Below are 21,701 nucleotides of genomic sequence, written 5' to 3' on the forward strand. Positions count from 1 at the left end.
AGGTATTTGGTAGTTTCTGCCATTTGATCCACCTTCTTTGGGGCTGCAGCTACTGGGTTCTTCCTATGGTTCTTGGATTCTCCCGTTCATGCCATTCCTGTAGTTCTCTTTGAGTGTTCTCAGCCTGCTCACGCCATTCCTGCCTTTCTCTTTGAGTGATCTCAAGCTGCTCATGCAATTCCTGTATAGTTTTTGAGTAGCTTGATCACGCTTATGATATTCCTGAATTAACCTTTGGTTTGCCTCCTCTCTCTCTGTCTATCACACTCATACAGAGTCCTTTGTAGGTTTTTAATCTTTTCCTGTATTAGCCGTTGGTTTGCCTCCTCTCTTTCCCTATCACGCTCATACAGAGTCCTTTGTATGTTTTCAATCTTTTCATTTACCATGTTTGTCAGCAGTGTTTGTAGAGCTATTTGGGATCTCTCCTCTGTATTATTCATTATCTGTTCTGTCCCCTGGTTATCATGAGTGGGAGATGAGATACCAGGACTTGCCATTTTTCTTGTGTTTTTCTGGCTTACTCTGCCCATTTGAGATGAAAGTAACACCAGTGTTGTGCAGGAACATTATCTTAAGGCAGGCATCAAACAAAGTCTGTAGTTGCAGTCAAAAGTCTGCAGAGGGGCTGGGATATTGGCTCAGTGGTAAAGTGCTTGCCTTGCATGCCTGAGGCCCTGGGTTCGATTCCTCAGCACCACATAAGCAAAAAGAAAAAAGCCGGAAGTAGCGCTGTGGCTCAAGTAATAGAGTGCTAGCCTTGAGCTGAAGAGCTGAGTGACAGCGCCCAGGCCCAGAGTTCAGGCCCCGTGACCAGACCCAAAAAAAAAAAAAGTCTGCAGATACTATCTAGTTCAACAGATATATCTATTCAACATCAAACAACTATATATTCATGGGCTACAAACCGCGAAGAAGAATTTGGCAAACTAGAAATTATTAGGTTTAGGGAGATATGTGGGTAAAAATAGGAATAGAGGGATGTGGGAAGGCACAGGAAGAGTTAACTGAGTCCTAATCTCAAAGCAGGAAATAGGTTGTATAGGATGAAAGTAGAGAGAGAGAAACAAAAGAGGAATGAAAAAGAGAAAAAAAGAGAGAAGAAAAAATAGAAAAGAAAAAATTTAAAAATAAAAAGTGCAATGCTTAAAAATTATGCAAATTGAAAACGAAGTATTCAGAGAAGAACGTGGATATAATGAGAGAAGGAGAGGTATATAAAGGAGACGTGAAAAACTTAAAAATAAAAATACTTAAAATATTATATATGTATAAAGAGGTAGTACTGTTATTAAGGAATTTAAGTGTAAGAGGTTTTGAATTGAGTAATAAATATCTGGATTAAGTGTGTACACAATGGGGGATAAGGTCTAAAAATCGACGACAGGTATATCTGAGGATGTGCAAAACAGCAATTAAGTCACACAAAGAAGAACGAAAGAGAAGAAAAGGTGAAAAGAATGAGAAAGAAAAAAAAAGATCAAAAGTTCAGTAGAGCTAAACAAAAAACAAAAATAAAATTTTTTTAAGAAAGAAAAACGCACACACACATATACCCCTAAAATAAAAATTATAAGAGGAAGAAGAAAAAGTTACTAGAAAACAATTTTTTAAAAAAGTAAGCATTAAAAATTAAAAATAAGTTTTAGAAAAAAAATTTTATACAAGGTACCAAAAAAAAAATTTCATTGATTTTTTTTGGGAGGGGTGGGAAGATCCTGTATCTCCCTTGTGTCCTTAACCAGCCTCTTATTGGAGTCTCTGGTCTGCTTGTGGTGTTTGATTTTTCTGTGGCTTGGTTGATTTCTTATAAGTTTGTTTGAGCAGGGAAAATAATGCTCAGCTTTACCCAGGATTTTGTGATCCTCCTCCTAGGCTAGTTCAATGGGAGGGAGGTCTGCTTTGACTATCACACAAGAGGGAAATGTCTGTTTCCTCAAGTTTGGAGATGCTGTGACGAGGCTAGGTTCTGGGTAGAGTTGAGTCCTTTCGGCAAACAGTAGCTTTTCCCGGGGGGCTAGCTTGAGAGAAACTCACAGAGCCCAGCCTGGAGCCATTCTCAGGATTTATATTTATGGAATTTCAATTGATTGTCCAGGCTGCTAAAGGGAGGGGCAGCCTCTGGCTCTGTTTACCCACTGAAGAAAGCCATTCCTGGGGCTCATGGCCCATTTTTCTCTGGGTGGAGCTGAGTCTGGCAGTTCAGCTTGGGTTCTTGTGACCTGCTAAATGACTCTAGTTTTCTTCCAAGGCCTGAGTTGGAATTAGCAGCTCAGCCGGGCATGGGCCTTCGTCAGTATCCAAGGTGGAGATCTCCTGTAGTGGGGGGGGGTTGGGAGGGGAGGGGGGTGGCCTTTCCTCCTCTGCTCCCTGAGAAGGAGTGAGGACGTCAGGCTTCTACTCATGCCGAGTCTTGGTTCCTGGGTAGTCTCTGGTCTGCGAACTGCAGGATGAAGATGTCTGCTCCTTGTTGGTTCTTGCTGGTGTTGAGTAGAATCTGCTCACCTGCTGGTCTGGCTCCTTCGTCCCGGACTCTCTGTGTTGCAGGTATGGCTCATACGGCTGCCACCGATGCAGCATCAGCCACAGTTGCTGGCAAGTGCTCAGGTCTGTCTCCTTGCCTGGATTTTCCCTCTCTGCCCTAACTCTCTGTACTGTGATGGCATACTTGGTGTGATTCTCTGGCTTAGGACTGTTCACTGGAACACTAAAACTGCTTTCTATGGGAGAGTTTGTTTAGCCTCCAGCTTCTCCTCAGCCATCTTCCAGCTCACTCCTCAAAGTTCCTCTTTCTCTGCATCTCCTTCAGCATTTGAGGATGTGAGCCATTCTGATTGGGGAAAGGTGGTATCTCAGGGTTGTCTTTATTTGCATTTCCTTTCCAAGCAGGGATGGTCAACATTTCCTCATGTGTTTCTTTGCCATTTTTAATCTCTTCTTCTGAGAAGTCTCTCTTTACTTCCCTTGCCCATTTAGAAATTGGGTTGTTAGGTTTGGGAGGGATTAGTTTCTTGAGTCCCCTGTATATACTGGATATTAACCCCATGTCTATTTCTGGCAAATATTTTTTCCCAGTTAGTTGGTTGGCTTTCTAGCTTGGTTGCTATAATTTTAGATGTGCAGAAACTTTTCAGTTTAAGGTAGTCCCATTTGTCCAGTCTCTGTCCAATTTGTTGTGACCCTGGGACTCTGTTCAGGAAGTTCCTGCCTGTGCCTATAAATTCAAGAGTCTCTCTTACTCTGTCCTGCAGTAGTTTCAGAGATTCAGGTTTGAGGTTAAGGTTTTTAATCCATTTTGAGTTGATGTTGGTGCATGGTGATAGGCTGGGGTCCACTTTTAGTTTTATGCATGTAGCCTCCCAGTTTTCCCAGCACTAGTAGTTGAAGAAGCTGTTTCTTCCACTGTATGTCTTTGGTATGTCAAATAGCAGCTGACTATAGATGTGTGGTTTTATTTCTGGATCTTGTATTCTATTCCATTGGTCTTCAGGTCTGTTTTTGTGCCAGTACCATGCTGTCTTTGTTAGTATGGCTCTATAGTAGAGTTTGAAGTCTGGTATGGAGATCCCTCCCATGTTGACTTTTTTGCCTAGAATTGTTTTGAACACTTTAAGTCTTTTGCTGTTCCATATGAATTTTTGGACCGTTTTCTGTATTTCAGAAATGTACATCATTGGGTTTCTAATAGGAATTGCATTGAATTTGTGTATCAATTTTGGCATTATATCCCTTTTCATTATGTTAATTCTGCTATCTAAGAGCATGGAAGATCTTTCCATTTCTTTTTTTTTTCAGGCAGGAGGATAAGTTTATTTACCTAACTGCTGCCCTCTCATCCTATACATGGTGGACAAACATGGCTGAAAAGGAGGGGGGGGCATGACCCACCTCTGGGCCAGGACTTATCTAGGCCAGGGACAGTTAGAGGTGTGGCCAGGTGGGGGGAAATGTATGGCACACTGGATCTGGATGTGACCTCATAGCCTGGGACCCTCCTAAGGTCAAATGGGAGGCATGTGACCAGAGGTGGTCCAGGATGTGACCTAGCAGGAGAAGGGGACTGCTTCCAGGTCTGCCAGTTACCTAGGTAACAGATACTGGGCAGAAACTTTCAAGAGGGAGGGAGGTGTCCCTGTTCAGATCTTACATTCCAGCCTTTCATAATTATGAACAAGGGCAAAGATTCTCTCTGGCTACTTCCTGCTTGCAAGGGGCATCGGCAGTAGGGGTATAAGGATGAGATGTTGTCCCCTCTGGGAGAAGGCAGCAGGCAACAACTGTCATTTGGTAGGTGTGATTCCTTAGACGAAGTCTGGAGGAGGCAAATTTCTTGGATTAAGTCTTCAGGATCTCATGAGGGTGACAGGAGCAATGAAGAGGTAGTCAAGAGGGTCTAGGCATAGTGAGTCCTGTCTTCCAGGCTGGAAGAGATGAACTGGATCTGGACTGAATGTAGACTGGCTGCCACTGAACTACAATTCCAAACTGAACAAATTTCTCCCATGATGGCAAGATGGCGCATCCACCACATGGTCAATGCTAGAGAGAGCAGAGTAGAAAAGTGGTGTGGATGTGGATGTGAAGGCCAGCCATGGTGTTGGTGAAGAGTCTTGCGTGGTGTCTCCAGGCAGTTTGGTTCACAGAAAAGGGGTGGTTAGGAAATTCTAACATTTCCAACTCAAAAACCCCATCTGAGTCACGGCACCATATATAAGACATATTAAATAGGTAGGTTTCATTAGGAAGCTGATGAAGAGTACACCACAAGCTATTCAGGCAGAAGTTTATTTCCCGAATTGCTGCCCCGCCATACATGGTGGAAAGGCATGGCTGTAAAGGAAGTGTGTGTGTGTGTGGGGGGGGGGGTCTTTCCATTTCTTAGTGTCCTCTATAATTTCTTTCTTTAAGTTTTTATAGTTTTCATTAAATAGTTCTTTTACATCTTTGGTTAGGTTAAATCCTAAATATTTTTTGGGGGTGTTATTGTGAATAGAATTGCTTCCTTTATTTCCTTCTCTGCTTGTACATTGTCGGTGTACAGGAAGGCGACGGATTTTTGTGGGTTGTTTTTGTATCCTGCTACTTTGCTGAAGTGGTTTATAATTTCTAAGAGTTTGGGGATGGAGTTTTTGTGATCATGAAAGTAGATTATCATCTCATCTGCAAAAAGGGATAGGATAACTTCTTCCTTCCCTATGCAGATCCCTTTAATGTCTTTTTCTTGCCTTATTGCCCTGGCTAAGGGTTCCAGGACTATATTGAAGAGGAGTGGAGACAGTGGGCTTCCTTGCATTTTTCCTGATTTTAGGAGAATTGGTTTGGTTTTTCCCCATTAAGTATAATATTCAACTAACAGTTTTTTAAACCAAAAAAACTTTTTAATGAAACTAGGCAGAAAAAATAGTTCTTCAATTTTTTTGAGGGGGGGGGAAATCTTGTGTTTCCCCTGTGTCTGTAACCAGTCTCTTGGTGGCGTCTTTGTTTTGCTTGTAGTGTTTGGTTTTCCTGTGGTATGGTTAGTTTCTTAAATCAGCTTGTTTGAGCAGGCCAAATGAAGCTTTGCCTTACCTGGGTCTTTACGACGATCATCTCAGGCTGGTTTAGTGGGAGTGTGATCTACTTTGACTATCACAATAGAGGCATGTGGCTGTTTTCTCCAGCTTAGAGTTGCTGTGCAGGAGCTAGGTTGTAGGAAGCACTGCGTAAAGTCAGCAATCAGTAGCTTTCTCCCAGATGGACTAGCTCCTGAGAGAGTCAAGCAGGCCAGCCTGGAGCTATTCTCAGGATTTATGTGTAACAAGTTTCTAATTGTTTTACTTTTACCATCGAGCAGCTGGAGTTGCTGCCTATGCTGCATGGGTAGGTGAGCCTCTGGGTCTATTTACCCACTGAGGACAGTCTGCCCTGCCCAGGTGGAGCTCCCTCTGCTTGGGAAGGACAACTTTCCACAGGGGTGGAGCTGAGCCCCTCAGGTCAGTTTCCTATGACCTGTTGAATGGCTCCTTTTTCTAAGGCCTAAGTTAGATGTTAGCTGCTCTGGCCTGGTCTTTCTCAATATCAAAGATGGAGTTCTTCTCCAGGGATGAAGGATGAGCTACCATTCCACTGCTGCTCTATGTGAAATACTGAGGATATCTTGAGGGTACTAGCACCTTTCCCTTGGTTTCTGGGCCACCTACGATATGTGACTATCTATGGTCAGCAGGATGAAGATTTTCACTCTTTGTCAGTTCTTGCTTGTGGTGATAGAATCTGCTTTTACACTGCCTCTGGTGCATTTGTCTTGGACTCCTTCTGTAGATGTGGCGGCCATGGTAGCAGCTCCTGCTGCCACTGCCACAGAACCTAGAGTGTTCGAATCTGTCTCTGGAACCAAGCTGCCTGAAATTTTCCTCTCTGGGCAAACTCTTTGTACTATGATGGCATACTTGGTGTGACTCTAGCCTTAGATTTGCCACTGGAACAGTAAAACTGGTTTCTACCTGAGAGCTTATTTAGCCCCCATGTTCTCCTCTGCCATCTTCCTCCAGACTCTCTTGGTTTACATCTTAACCTGCAGCAACTTTTTCAAAAGTTAATGCAAAGAATGGAAATAATAATAGAACATCTGAAGAGACAATTCTAAAAATGATAAAATACGACAACATCTACAAAGCAGCATGATTTTATCATTTAATATATATCCCATATATATCAAGAAATGTCCTTGAAGATAAACTTCTCGACCCTAGGAAAAATATTGGCAACAAATAAAATGCATGTACGTAAGGTGTGACTGAACAATCATCTCACTCTCGCTCTCTCTTTCTCTCTGATCATAAACACACACACCTGTGCACACACACATGCACATATACACACATACATAGACACACACACACAATGGATTTTTTTCCACTGTAAAAGAAGGATGTTTTCTGTGAACACATGATACAAGTATATACTGTTAATAAATTGAAGAATTATTTGGAATATATTTCATATAAAGAAGAAAAACGATTTGATATTCTAATACAAGTGGGGAAAAAACCTAAATTACAAGCATACAGCAAGTGAGTGTGATACCCAGTACCTGTGATACCCAGCAATGTGACAGAAGGATTAGAGATGTGATTTTTCTTTGAGCATGACTTCCTTCATTTTATTAATTCTCACTTGGTGTGCAATATCAAACTTACACATATACAAAAGGAATAGCTTATGAGAAAAATAAAGGAAGGTGAAATTATGATTCTTTAAGAGGAAAAGGAAAATGTGACAGTCTGAGAGAATCCACTATCCTGAATGATTAGTTAGCCATACAGTCAGCTCAGTAGATAATGTATTAATAATAATATACAAATATAATTCTTGAATATCCAGGTGAACAATATTTGATATATTTAAGTTTGGAATTTTATTTCTCAAGTAATGAATTAAAATTATAAATTAAATAAGCACCAATCATACAATTTTCATCTACAAGACCCCAGATATCTGTGACCAGAAATGTGATTGAGGAAAAAGAGCTGAGACATTAAATAGTACATCATAAGAACACTGAAGAATTCCTAAAACATTTTGTATTCTTTCCTTTTTTGGAACCAGGAAGCAAAATACTATGTCAAGCACCATTGTCATCTTCATACATAGTGCTCATCTCATGACAAAAGAAAGGGTTTTCTTTTTATTCAAATAAGCTTATGAAATTCCATGATTTAGGCAATCAATGGTTTAGAGAAGATAACAGGGCATTTCCTTCTTCTATTACCATCAAGCAGGTGTTTCCCAGATCCCAGGAAATTAACAATTGAAGAAGATGAGATCCAACTGGAACTGAGAATTTGAAGACAAGCTTTCCTCTATGACCATCATTTCTTTCTGCCCAATATGTCCCAACAATGACCAGGGAAGACATTAGCCAGAAAAAGAGATGCTGCCTGTTAAACCTCTTAAGTGCTTGGACTTTAGTTTCTGTGAAATCAAATGGTTTATTGAGTCATGACACATAACAAAAGAAAAACATCATGTCCTAGTATAAGTTCCTATATCCATCAGTGAAAATACTGAATAGAAGTAGGACCATTTTTCTCTGGATCTAAACACCAAGAGCATTTTTGTCAGCCTTCACGAAAAGTTCTTGCAATAGTTTTATATTAGCTAGAAATGAGACAAGTTAGATAGTACATACAGCGGTCAAGTGTGGCTGTTTGTAAACAATGTATTTGGTGTTTAGGGATTGACTGGGGTTAGCAGTCTATAAATTCATTGTTACTAAAGATTTCTAATTTATGTGTGAGTGGCTACTCAGGTTTTAGTATTTCAATTAACTTTCAGAAAGTCTGACAAAAGCTTTCTGAAAGTTCTTTGGGCCTTTGACTTTTAAGTGATTAACTTCCCTCATCTCTCCCTTCCCCTTCTTCCAACTTTCAAAATTTAGAATGATTGTTTTTATTATGCCTCATAAACAAAGAGTAAAAAAAAAAAGTATAGCACAATAAAGACTAACTGAATCTCTAGAGCCCCAAGTCAAGTGACATTGAAGTCTCTTCAGTGAAACCTAGGGAGCATTGGCATTGAGGATTTCCAAGAATGGTGGTGGAGTTCCAGTTCAGAGTCACTAACATCTAACTGAAGACTACATCTTACTAACTCATTCAGCCATAGTCCTAGATTATTCTGAATAAAAACATTCAAGAATGTTATGTCTAGATAATGAATGACATCCATAGAAGATGATTGAAGAATTATATTCCTCTAATCTATATTGTGTCCTTCCAATGCTGTTATGAGGAAGGAAGTTTTCAGTTTGCTTCTTCCCACTTAACCACAAGAAAGGACACATTTTCCCAAGGATTGCTCATGTGTTTGGAATGTTTGCTTATGTATCAAAATGATTTTGGTGGTTTACACTATCACTCATCTTTTTGTTAAGTTATTTCTTTCTCTCCAAAGAGTTTCTATGTTGTTGTGTTTCCAAAGTTTGGTCCCCTGAATTCACAAACTAATTCACAAAAAAATGACAGCAGTATGTTGAGGAAAAAGAATATAAGGCTTATTATTTGTCACATGTCAAATGAGAAGAATAGTGAAGATTTGAAATCAAAGCTCTATTATCCTACTAATCAGAGAAAAGGTCCCAGTTTTAAGAGGCTTCTCAAGGGGTCTGCTCCAGGATTGCTTCCAAGACTAAATGGTAGCACAATTGGTTCTTATCTTTTGGTTTACTGTTGTCTCATCACTTTAGTTCTGTGTTTCTCTGACAGAGATTTAATAACTTCCTGGGTTGGAGAGATGAGAGGTGACTGTCTGTTTGGGTTGAAAGTATGTTAAAGTTGTTTTCCCCATCCTGGGCATGTGAGAGAGAAAGGGGAAACAAACGCCAGTTTGAATTTTTAAACATACAAATTTGTCCAGTAATACAAACTTCCTAGAAAGAATATAGCGGAGGGAAAGGACAGGTAGAGGAGAAGTAAGGCAAAAATTTACATTGATGTAAAAATCAGTTTTGAAATTCTAGAACCCAATGGAACAATGCACTAAATGTTATGACTTGATTATGGCAGAAGAATCAATGAATATATAACAATATAATTTTTTAGTAAAAAAAAATGAACAGACAATTCCTCAGAGAATTATAGGTTAATTTATTGATTACTATGGTAAGATTGTATATAAAAACCTATAAAGGAAAAGATAAAAATAAGCTAAAATATTTGAAAAATAACTCTTAAAATGAGATTTATTTTTGCATTAAAGAGTTCTACTGAATCACAATCAGGTAAACACAGATAAAAAGCTGTTATACAGGAAAAGAGAATCTTGAAGAACATTACGCCTATTTGCACAGGAAAATTCAATAACATCCTGGATTAATTTTATCATTAACCATTGAGGTTAGAATATAGTAGAATGGCATATGTGACAATCAATAGAAAAGAAAAGCCAACCAAGAATATTGTATTCATGACCCCATACCTTAAATTTGAAGGCAAAAAAATAACATTGTTTTTCTAACTGCAAATGAAGAGAAATTGGTATGTGTAGACATACTCTGGCAGAACAAGAAGCATTTCAGAACCAAAGGAAGTGATAGGAAAGGCTCAGAACCTATGAGGGGAAAAGACCTCAAAAGGATTTCAGAAACAAGAAGCTAAAACCACGTAAAAGTTCTGTCTTCCACTTATGTGATGGTCAAGTCTAGGAAACAAACAAACTATAATGCCACATGTTGGGATTGTTTCTTATGTATTGGAGGAGGAGCCTTTGCGTAACTTGATACTGAATTCCATGGTTTGTCTGAATTGTAGATTTGTGCTAAACATTGTACATTTCTTATTTCTGCTCTCTACATTACATGTAGTTTATACTACGCAAAATGAAATGAACAGAACTAAACTTTTAAACAAATGTCTAGAAAATAAATAAGAATGACTCAATATTTATGGAAATGCATCCTTATCAAGAAAACTGTAAAACATACCAGACATGGTTGAAGAATTAGGCAGCAGACAAGAGCAGGAGGAATCATGAAGGCATTCCCTTTCCAGGGAACACACATTAGATTTCTCTTGCTTTACTTGGTCCCAGTTAATGTCATTTGCTCACAGAAGAGGCCCCACCCTCCCAGTGTCTGTTTCCATCTCACCTGAAAGTTTGTCTCTCACCATTGCACCCACCAGGACATTTGCGTATTGCTCCTTAGGGAGGAGCTCCCTTGCAAGTCCAACATAAAAGCTCAGCTCTAATCTTGCTTGGACTGACCAGCACTGCTTACTCTCAAAATGAAGTGCCCTGTTCAGCTCCTGGGGATGCTTATGCTCTGGGTAACAGGTAAGAACACACTAGAGCTAAGGAAAGAGATGGGGAGGGGCTGAGCTCTGCTCCCCATGTGTGTTATGTCCACTCCTGCATATTTGCCCTCTTGAATGTAAATATGTATCTTTGAGAGTGAGGAAGATTCCAGAAAGAGCAAAACTCCATGCAGTTTTACAAATTCTGATATGTGTGTGTGTGTGTGTGTGTCTATGTGTGTGTGTTCATCATGTATTTAATGAACATTTTGTTGGATGAAACAAAAATTTTAAAAAATTATAGCCTGCAATAATTGTGAAAATGTCTCATGATGCCTGTAATTAACCCTGTCCACTTTTCTAATTATTTTAGGATCCAGTGGAGATGCTATATTGACTCAGACTCCACTGTCTCTGCCTGTCACCCTGGGAGAGCCAGTCTTCATCTCCTGTAGGTCGAGTCAGAGTCTCATATATAGTGATGGAAACACCTATTTGTACTGGTTCCTACAGAAGCCAGGCCAGTCTCCACAAGCCCTAATCTATTTGGTTTCCAACCAATATTCTGGGGTCCCACACAGATTCAGTGGCAGTGGGTCAGGCACAGATTTCACATTGAAAATCAGCAGGGTGGAGGCTGAGAATGTTGGTGTTTATTACTGCTTTCAACATACACATGTTCCTCCCACACTGATACAGCCCTGAACAAAAACCACCCTGACTGGTGTAGCGGAACTGTCACATGTAGCCTTTTTTAGGAGCAGCACAACAGCTTTTCTGAGTGAATGTGAGAGCAAGAAGCTAGAGAAGTCAGGATAGTAAGTCACTGTTGTGCTCTCTGATCCAAGCATTTCTGATACCCTTTAGGATATTGCAGCAAAAGCCATGGAATTGCACAGGCAGCCATGTGGCTCCTTTGGCTGATGGGATGATAATGCATCATATAGTTTAATAAATACTCATTCTGATTCCATTTTCTTCTCTATCATTTGTCCACTCAATTTGAACACTACAAATTGTATAGTTAATATTTCAAAACTAGCGCTTTTCAAATAATTCTCCTCTTTGGCTGTGGTGGTGGGATTTACCAGCTCAGTATTAACCTAAGCTATATTGTGACTTCCAGCCCTTAAGGGAACATGTGCACACAGCATGTCCAGTTGTGGGAGATGAGAGAGGGCTGCAGGATCAGTGCTGTCCCCAGGAGGTCACCGGAGTCCTCTGCAGTGAGCTTGTGCTCAAGGGCACAGACTGTGTCCTAAGCTTCATCATGCCCAGGCTAAGAGTGAGGGAAGGACAGCCAAGTGACTGTCCATTATTCCTAGATTTCCTTCTCAGTTTCAGAATTTAAAATGATAAGTTATACAATTAAATATTAGTTTACCAATCAATTAATTAATACCTAATTTACTACATATACACAATAGACATATAGCTTTTGCATTCATGCATTCATGAAGTGTTTCTCGATGTTCTGATAAGAACAGACTCCAGTGGTTTAAGACTCTGTTCTTAGGACTCTGCTGACTCTACTCATTATCCCAGTCCTTCAGAAGCAGTGAGAACAGCCCTTGAGCACCCTTCCCACACAGTCCTCGCCCGGGAGCTTTTTCCAGGGCCAGGAGACTTTTCTGGAGGTTGGTTTAAGAGCTTTGTGTCCATTGGCCTTGGCTCTTCTTGGCTTGTGCAGGCGCTCGCTGCTTGCACACGCTGCTCTTGATCTTGGCAAAGCCGCAGGTTCAGCTCTCGCCAGGACTCACCCTCTGCTGGTTTTTCATCCTTGAATGCTTTGCCACAGCGGATTTGCCACAGCCTTTCTGTACCACTGTGCGCCACTGTCCTTGGATGAGTGTTCCCTTGAGGCTGGTGCGGAGAAGGGGTAGAAGTCTGGGAAATGGGTGCTAGGAGAATGCAGGGCTGCCTGAGAGTGGCTGGAGTGCTGTGTTGAGGGAGCCCCCGGACATCCTGGGGGCACCAGGGAGCGAGGGAATCGAGCTTTGGTCCAGAGTACAGTGGCATCTTCAGGGACTTTCTGACAAAAGGCAAGGCCATCTCTTCCCCTCCCTCTCCCTGTGCCCCTTTGCCTTCTGCTCCCCTTCCCCCTTCCCTTTCATCTCCCTTTACCCCTTCCTCAACACCTCCTCCTTCTCCTTCTCCTTCCCCTTCCCCTTTTCCCACTTCCCAGGGCACAAAGGCTCCCGGCCTAGATGAAGAGAAGGAGGGCATCCTTTTCAGGTCATGCAGCCGACCCGAATAGGCCTGCAGCCCAGGCATATTAGAGGTTTCAGTGCTGAGATGCACCATTGGCACCCTGACTCCTTCTGTGGAATTGACGGGACTGGCTGGATTGGCGGCTGAGGTTGGCGCCAGCTTTCCTGCCTGGTTTTCCTGGACCTTGCTTGCCCTTGGGACTGAGTTGAGCAGGAATCCGAGGGTATTCTGGGGCCGCTGGAGCCATTCCTTTTCAGGCCTCCTTGAACCAAAGCAACAGCACGAATCCTGCCCTTGGTCCTCTGTCTCCTCGGCAGCAGCTGGGTCAGGTTGAGGGCATCCTTGAAAGACTGTGGAGGTGCCCAGAATTCATGCTGTTGCTGGGATTCGCTCTGGTGATTGCGCCCGCGCAGCTTCGCTGCCTGCGTCTCTGGCTTGCCAGAGGTCTGCTTGACCTTAGAGGGCAGGGGGCCTGAACCTCTTTTCCCCTCTTCAGAGGATCGGCCCCCCTCTTTTGGTCTGGCCCCAGCCCGTCCCTGGGGTTCCCAAGGGAGACCTTCTTGTGGGAGCCTTGGTGGATCCTGAGACTGCGTGACCAGATGGCACGCGTTGCCAGGCATGTCCAGGATACCAGTGGGCCCAGGGTCCCGCGAGACTCCAGAGCTCTCCACGGCCCAAGGATGAGACCTGCTGCTGCCCCCAGAGGACTCTGGGTCCACTCGGGGACGCTTCTCCTGCCTGCTCCTGGGACAAGGGCGGGACAAGGGCTGGCGGACTGCTTGCCAGGTCCCTGGAACTCACACAGCTCCCCGGGCTGTGGGGGCTCTGGCCCAGAGTTGAGGCCTCCCCTCCTGCCTGCTGTTTCTTTCCCCCCGGAGCCCCAAACCACACTTGACGCTTTCAACTTGTCCTCTTGCACCCACCCTGACTCTGACAGCCCAAGAGCCTGCTTCCTGGGCTCTTGAGCGCCATCCTGTTCAGAGACCTGCTGTAGAATCGCCGAAAGAAGTGCTGGGTTGCAGCCCAGGAGAGCCAAGGTCTCTCAGCGTGTGTCCAGCTCCTTTGCCATACTGCCCACCAGCGGGTGCTGCCTAAAACCCTTCACTATCTCTCTGACACCCGTGGTGCCAAGGATTTCTGCCGTTATGGGCAAGATCGACAACAGACTCAAGGATTTGCGGAGCTCCTCCCAATGTGTGCTGGAGGCCAGTTGCTCTTGGAGCAACCGCATGGCTCCCCACACCCACTTGGCGGCCTGCGTCTCCATGCCACCCCTGGCCACATCTACAGAGACACGGGAACCACACGCCTGGACTCCTCCATCCAGGGGTTCACTCACCCTGCTCTGAGAGGACAGATCCACATTTGACGCCTCCAACAGGTCCTCCTGCTCCCTCTCACCATCCTCCACCTCCCTCTGACCCTCCCCCTGCCCAAGATCATACTTTCTGGGCTCTAGACCTCCATCCTGGTCAGGGACCTGGCTCAGAGCCTCTGATTTGTGGCTCAGAACTGCCAAGGTCTTCCAGTGTTTGTCCAGTTCCTTGGCCAAACCAGCCACTTGTGGGTGCTTCCTAACACTCTTCAGTACCCTTCTGACACCCATGGTGGCAAGGATTTCTGCCGTGATGGGAATGACTGAGAGCAGCCTCAAGGAATGAAGAAGCTCCTCCGTGTCTGTGCTGGAGACTAGGCGCTCCTGGAGCTGCTGCACAACTCTGCACACAGACTCGGCATGCTGCATCCCGATGTCACCCCCACCTTGTCTACAGAGATGTTGGGCCCACTCACCTGTGTTCCTGCATCTTGCGGGTCACTCACTCTACTCTGAGAGAATGAATCCACATTTGAGGACTTCACCATGTCCTCTGGCTCCCGCTCCCTCATCTCCTTCCACTCCCCTTCTCCCAGATCATCCTTCCTGGGCTTTTCACTGCCATCCTGCTCAGGAACCTGGCTCAGAGCCTCTGATTTGCGCCTCAGTACAGCCAAGGTCTTCCATCGCTTGGCCAGCTCCTTGGCCAAACTGCCCACCTGCTGGTACTTCCTAAAACCCTTCACTGTCTCTCTGACACCCGTGGTGGCAAGGATTTCTGCTGTGATGGGCATGACTGAGAGCAGCCTCAAGGATTTGTATAGCTCGTCGGCATCTGTGCTGGAGGCCAGGCGCTCCTGAATCTGCCTTACCGCTCTGCACTCCCACTGGGCTGCCTCCATCCTTCTGCCAACCCCGTCTATGTCTACAGAGATGCCCAGGACACTCACCTGGCTTCCTGAATGCCATGGGTCACTCACCGTGCTCTGGGACTCTTCTGGTCGATCGCTGTGAGGCACGTAGGCTTCCTCCTGGTCCTTTCTGTAGCCGAGTCCAGAGTGACCCTGCCCACCAGCTGCCTGCCTTATATAAACTCTTACTGCCCCACCTCTTCCCACAGTTCCTCCTGTAAACCCCTCCCTGTCTCTCGACTGTCACACCCTTACATCCTAGAAGGGGGTCTCCCAAGATGCACCTTGCCTGACCTTCCACAAGTCCCCTCCCTACAACTCCCAAGGCCAAGTGTCTGCTCTGCCCTTCTTGTCCGGAACTCCTGCATCAAGAGATCCCCCACTACCCCTCTGACCTGGGGCCCAGGGGATGGTGCAACTGGCAACTTCCACTAACACTCCCTTTGTCTCCATCCTGTTTACAGGATCCTCTCTATCTGGCCCTGTATTTTCCACCTTTAAAGATAACCCATAACCCTAGACATACTTTTGTAATTGCTCCACAAACTCCAGGGCTATTGTTTCCGATTTGACCTCAATGTCCTTCATCACCTGATGTGTGTTGGCACTTCCGGGATTGGACACTGGCTGAAGGAATCGCTAATCCCGCCTGCACCAAGCCAACTAAAAGAAGTGGCCATTTGCCTGGTCAAGTTTAATAAATATATGAATGAATGAATAAATATGTACATATATGTGTTTATTTCAACCTATGTATATGTGCAAACATATATACATACATATATATATATATACACAAGCATATATAGTTATATACAATTATATGTAGTTTATACATATATATGCAAATCTGTACTGGCCAGTGTCTTTTCCCAGTCTTTCCTTCCTCTTTTGTTGTTCCTTTGGGGTTTGTGTGCTGCTGGCTTGCTAAGGAACTGTTTTGTTTGCTTGCTTTGTTTCAGAGACAGGGTCACACTGGGAAGACCAAGTTAGACTGGCGCTTTGGAACCTGGTGATTCTGCTGCCTGTAGGCTGAGCACAGGTGTGGACCATCAACACTGAGCTCCTACCCGCTGTGGTTAGGGTGTGTTTTGATCTGAGCTTGTGGCTTCTGTTATGGTAGGAAGCAGGTTGGGTAGATGGGAGAGAGTGCCTTGATCTCCTCCATCACATGATGTGTGTTGGCAGTTCCCAGGTTGGATAATTGTTTAGGGAATTGCTGCTCACACTTGAACTAATCTAACTGAAGCCAGTGGCTATTGGTCTTCTAGAGATAAGTGTATATATATTTTCCCTTGTGTGTATATGTATATATGCATACATATATACACATACATATACATACACATATGCAGAAACCTATACAAATGTACATATATTGCATATATACATGTGTGTGTGTGTGTGTGTGTGTGTGTACAGTGTGTACAGCCTTTCCTGCCTCTTTCTTGGTTCTTTGTAGTGTTGTGAGACTTCTGGCTTGGCAGGAACCATTTTATTTGCTTGCTGGGTTTCAGTGACAGGGTTCCACTGGGAAGACCAGGTTAAACTTGAGCTTTGGAACCCGGTGAGTTGGCCTCCTGTAGACTGTTCCACAGGTGTGGACCATCAACACTGATCTCCTAACCCTCCCTGCTGTTAGGGTGTATTCTGATGTTAGCTTCTTTCTTCTGGTTTATTGCGAAGCAGTTTGGGTAGATGGGAGATAGTTCCTCAATGTCTTTCATCACCTGAGGTGAGTTTTCATTACTCAGGTTGGATAATTGTTTAGGGAACTGCTGATCAGTTCTGCACCAATCTAACTGAAGCCAGTGGCCATTTGTCATGTCCATATATATATATATATATATATATATATATATTATTTCTACATTTATACTTATATATATTTATGTTTACCTATGTATATGTGTGAATATATATATATATATATATATATATATATATATACCACTCTATATGTAGATATATATGCGGATATCTATCTAGCTATCTATATCCCAAACTTGAAATATGTTATCAAACAACATTTAGCAGGAAGGATTTAGGTTCTAATTTTTAACTCTCTTGCTCTGAAATTACTCATTCTCTATGCTCCACATTTCTATTATCAGAAAATTTCTTCAAAAATAATCATTCCCCATAGTTTATTTGTTCAAAATCCTTACTAACAAGAGAAATCATATTCCAAATTAACCACTTCTTCTGTTTCATTGTCTCTCTTTTCTAGTCTCTTTTCTGGAGTATTTTATTTATTTGGGGGGGGGTAATTCTTCATTTTGTTTCTTTCTTTTAATTTAATTGTGAAAATAACATACAGAGGGGTTACAATTACATGGGCAAGGTAATGAGTACATTTCTTATTAAGCATTGCTGCCTGCTCCTTTGAGTATTTTCTTGAGGTTACATATATAGGCCCCCATACTTGGTTTTCTGTAAGACTTCTTACGTTTGCTGAAGAATGTAGTCAACATTATCAACAATTTAAGATCTAGAAGTCTCTCTGTCTTCAGAGTTTAAACATTGGTTTTACTATTCATCCTAATCTGGTGTGTTCCTTAGGTTAATGTTTCAGTGTTTATAGGATTCTTCACAGATTCTAAAGGATACCTGAAGGACAAAATCCTAACATGCTCTATCTCAACTTTTCTTCCAATAACTATGAGCCCATCCTCTTACATACACAAAAATTCTTCAAACCTGCTTACCAGAAGGAAAAGTTGATTGCACCCAGAAGGTAAATAAGAGGATTTCACGCAGCCCATGGGAACACACCACTTATGGGAATGGAGAAGGAATGCTGTCCTCCCATGCTTTCCCATCCAAAGGGTGCCAATCTCTATCCAGACAGAAAATGAACACCTTCCTGCAGTCAGCAGAGAAAAGATTCACTCTCTGGCACACCTTTCAGCTCCATAACACAAAGCTAATTTAAATATGTACCAAAAAGTCTAAGGGATTTCTGTATTTATCAGAACCCTTGTTCTTTATTGTCACACATAAGTTTAGTGTTTACTATAGATCATCGTTCCCCATAAATGATAGCCAAAACATCATTTCATAATAAATTAGAATGCTAGTTAAATATTTATTGATTATACACTATAGTCAAATGAGAATCTTGGATATAGATGTATTATTTTTACTGACAAATAATAAAATGAATATCACTTACTGACTACCTGGCCTAAGAAATAACATTCTCAGTAACATTGAAGTCTGGATTTCTCCCTTTAAGAAAGCTTGTTCAGAATAATAGTATTAGCATCTTCTTTGTTTTTCTTTAGCATGACAGAAATACAAGTAATGCGTTTTCTAAGTTTATAAAAATGGGATTATACTTCCTAGATTTTTCAGTGGTTTATTGAACATCAACATTATGTTTCTCAGATTCACCTGCATTAATGCATATGGCTCTAGTTCATTTTTGTTTCTTAGAGCATTGCATTTCTGTGAATTCAGGACAGTTTATTTCTCCTGGGCTAGACCCTAAGATGTTTCCAGTGTCTTCTGTTTCTGGATGGTGGCTGTTGTTTCCCTCCTCTGGAGATGATGAGCAAGGTGTTTCAGGCTTGTATAACCAGGAGAAGAGTTGTTGTGTGGCAAACCATGTACAAAAGGTACACCTCCCAATTTACCCGGCAGCCCTGGTTTCTTCCAAGATCCTCAAGCCAATTTTCAGTTCTCACCAGAACTCTAGGAAAATATCCATCACTTCACAGACTTGCCAACCCTGAATCCTGGCAGATTATGTATGTCCTCAAGTCCGGTGGGGTTTGAATTTCCTGATTACCAGTGAGATCATCTGTCTTTTATAAGTTTATTGAACTTCATGTTTCCTTTGACCTTTACTTATACTTTTCTTTAAAATGCCCCACTGTGCCCTTGGGTGGACAGTTCTTTCTAAACTGTCTCGTTAGAATTTTTTTTATGTTCACGAAATTAATCTTTTCTTTTCTTTATTATTTTTTTTATTGTGAAACTACCCTATAGAGGGGTTACAATTACACGGGCAAGGTAATGAGTACATTTCTTATCAAGTATTGTTGCCTCCTCCTTTGTTTCCCCTTCCTATTCCTTCCCATTTCTCTACTCCAATCCCCCAATTCCCCGGCCAAAGTTGTATAGTTTGTTTTTCGACATAATGTCTTGTACATCTCCTTGTTGCAATGGGTCCACCTGTATCCCTATTTAAATTATTTGTTTTTTCACTTCCCCTCCACAAATTATACTGACCTCAAATACAGTGAAAGCAGGGGTTATACTGTGGGGGAGGGACATACAAAGCAACAAAGAAATAACCTTATAAATGTGTTAGAAACAATCACATGAAAGAAAAAAAACCATTTGAATATATATCTTAGGGTTCATTTCCCTAACATCACCTTATCTTACCTTTTCTGCTCGACTCAGACATATACTATATATTGCAAATAAGGGAAACCATGGGACATATGTCTCTTTGGGCCTGGCTTACTTCACTTAATATAATTTAGGAAAAGAAATCTTATCCTTTGTCTGTTATTCAGAACCTTCAAACTTTTGATCCCTTTGCTGATGCAAGTAAGAGTGATGACCTGCTTCCTGCTTTCTCCAAGGATTATATCTAAGTGTTTTTTTCTTTCTTGCATGCTATTGTTTCTAATGTATTTATAAAGTACCTCATGTCCACATGTTTTGGTTTTTGGTTTTTTTTTGCTTTGTATGTCGCTCCTCCACGGTATAACCCCTGTTTTCACTGTATTTGATGTTGGTATAATTTGGGAAGCAGAAGGGAAAAAAAAAACAAATTGTGTAATTAGGGATACAGGTGGACACATTTCACAATGAGGTGTACAAGATGCTATTGTGGGGAGGAGTATAGTTGTGGAGATCGGAGGGAAGGGATGGGTGGTGGAAAAAAGAGGAGGAGGCAACAATGCTTGATAAGAAATGTACTCATTACCTTGCTCATGTAATTGTAACCCCTTTGTACAGTATATTCACAATAAAAACTTATTTAAAAAAAGAAAGTAAAGAATTCAATAGAGAAATGGTAGGAAGACCCTTACTACTGTTCAAGGGATCATTGATGATTATGATAAAAAGAAACTAGTGAAAGTGTTTAAGAAGAAATTTGCCTGCAATGGTACTGTAATTAAGCATCCAGAATATGGAGAAGTAATTCAGCTACAGGGTGACCAGCACAAGAACATATGCCAGTTCCTGGTGGAGCTTGGACAGGCTCAGGACGATCAGCTGAATGTTCATGAGTTTTAAGTGCTTATGGCTCACTAAAGCTTAAGTGAGGATTTCCTTGCAATGAGTAGAATTTCCCTCCATTCCCTTGTCACAAGTTTAAAAACCTCACAGCTTGCATAATGTAACCATTTGGGGTCCACTTTTAACTTGGACTAGTATAACTCCTTCATGCAATAAACTGAAAAGAGCCATCCTTTCTAGTCTTGAAGTCCCTTATTTAAACTTAGGTCAAGCAGTAGGCGCCTGGCAGTGTCCAGCGTGCAACAAAGCAATAATGTGAAGTTTCAGTTAAGCCCAGAGCCCCAGGATCACAGGTGGCTATGTCTGGCCAGAAGCTCCCTCTGCAGCTTCCCCTGCCCTAAGAGAATGCTGCTATTTGAACTACCCATGGTACTCCAGAGAGAATGGGTAAGTCATCAAGCAACAGCAGCTGTGCCACTAGGGGCACTCTATGTGGAGTCTTTTGAGGAACCTCTATACTATTTTCCAAAGTGGTGGAACAAGTTTAAATTCCCAACAACAATGCAGTAAGGTTCACTTCGGTCCACATCTATTGTTATTAGAATTCTTGATTTTAGCTATTCTAACTGGGGTGAGGTGGTATCTCAATGTTGTTTTGATTTGCATTTCTTTTATGGATAGAGAGGTTGAGCATTTCTGCATGTTTCTATTGGCCATCCTTCTTTCCTCTTCAGAGAAGTTTCTCTTTAAGTCTTTAGCCCAATTTCTAATTGGGATGATGTTAACTTTGTTGTTATGTTTCCAATGTCAGATGCAAGATGTTATGTCCAGATGACCCAGTCTTCATTCTTCCTGTCTGCATCTCAGGAAATAGTCTCCACCACTTGTAGGGCCAGTATGAACCATGGTACCAATATAACCTATTATCAGCAGAATCAAGGGAAAGCTCCTGTGTTCCTGATCTAATATGCAATGTGTTTACAATTTGGCGCTCTATTCAAGATCTGTGGCAGTTAATTTTGGACAGGGTTCACTTGGAACAGCAGCAGCCTGCAGCCTGAAGATGTCACAAGTTATTACTATCAACATGGTACTGGTTTTCCTCCCACCGTAATACATAACAAAATCCTATTGACCTGTATAACTGGCAACAGCAAATTTTATCCTTTTGTTGAAAACCCCAGGGGCTCATCTCCTTATTAGAGACAGTATTCTTCACAGATCAGCCCACCTGGGATGATTGTCAGCAACATTTACAGTTGCTTTTAACCTGGGAGGAAAGGGAGTAAA

The 21,701-nt window shown here is 42.2% G+C and overlaps 1 pseudogene and 1 gene segment (V, D, J or C); both read left to right on the forward strand.

Annotated features, from left to right (window-relative positions):
• Positions 1-11,745, forward strand: part of LOC122121246 — a 236,354-nt gene extending 224,609 nt beyond the window's left edge. Inside the window, 1 exon segment of the V gene segment in view lies at positions 11,228-11,745. Within this exon segment, the coding sequence occupies positions 11,228-11,477 (250 nt within the window).
• A 6,958-nt stretch (positions 11,746-18,703) lies between these two features.
• Positions 18,704-20,468, forward strand: LOC122121235 (annotated as a pseudogene).
• Positions 20,469-21,701: the final 1,233 nt, after the last annotated feature.

The sequence above is a fragment of the Dipodomys spectabilis genome, unplaced genomic scaffold (assembly GCF_019054845.1).
Source record: "Dipodomys spectabilis isolate Male_0828 unplaced genomic scaffold, ASM1905484v1 ptg000187l, whole genome shotgun sequence".
Taxonomy (NCBI): domain Eukaryota; kingdom Metazoa; phylum Chordata; class Mammalia; order Rodentia; family Heteromyidae; genus Dipodomys; species Dipodomys spectabilis.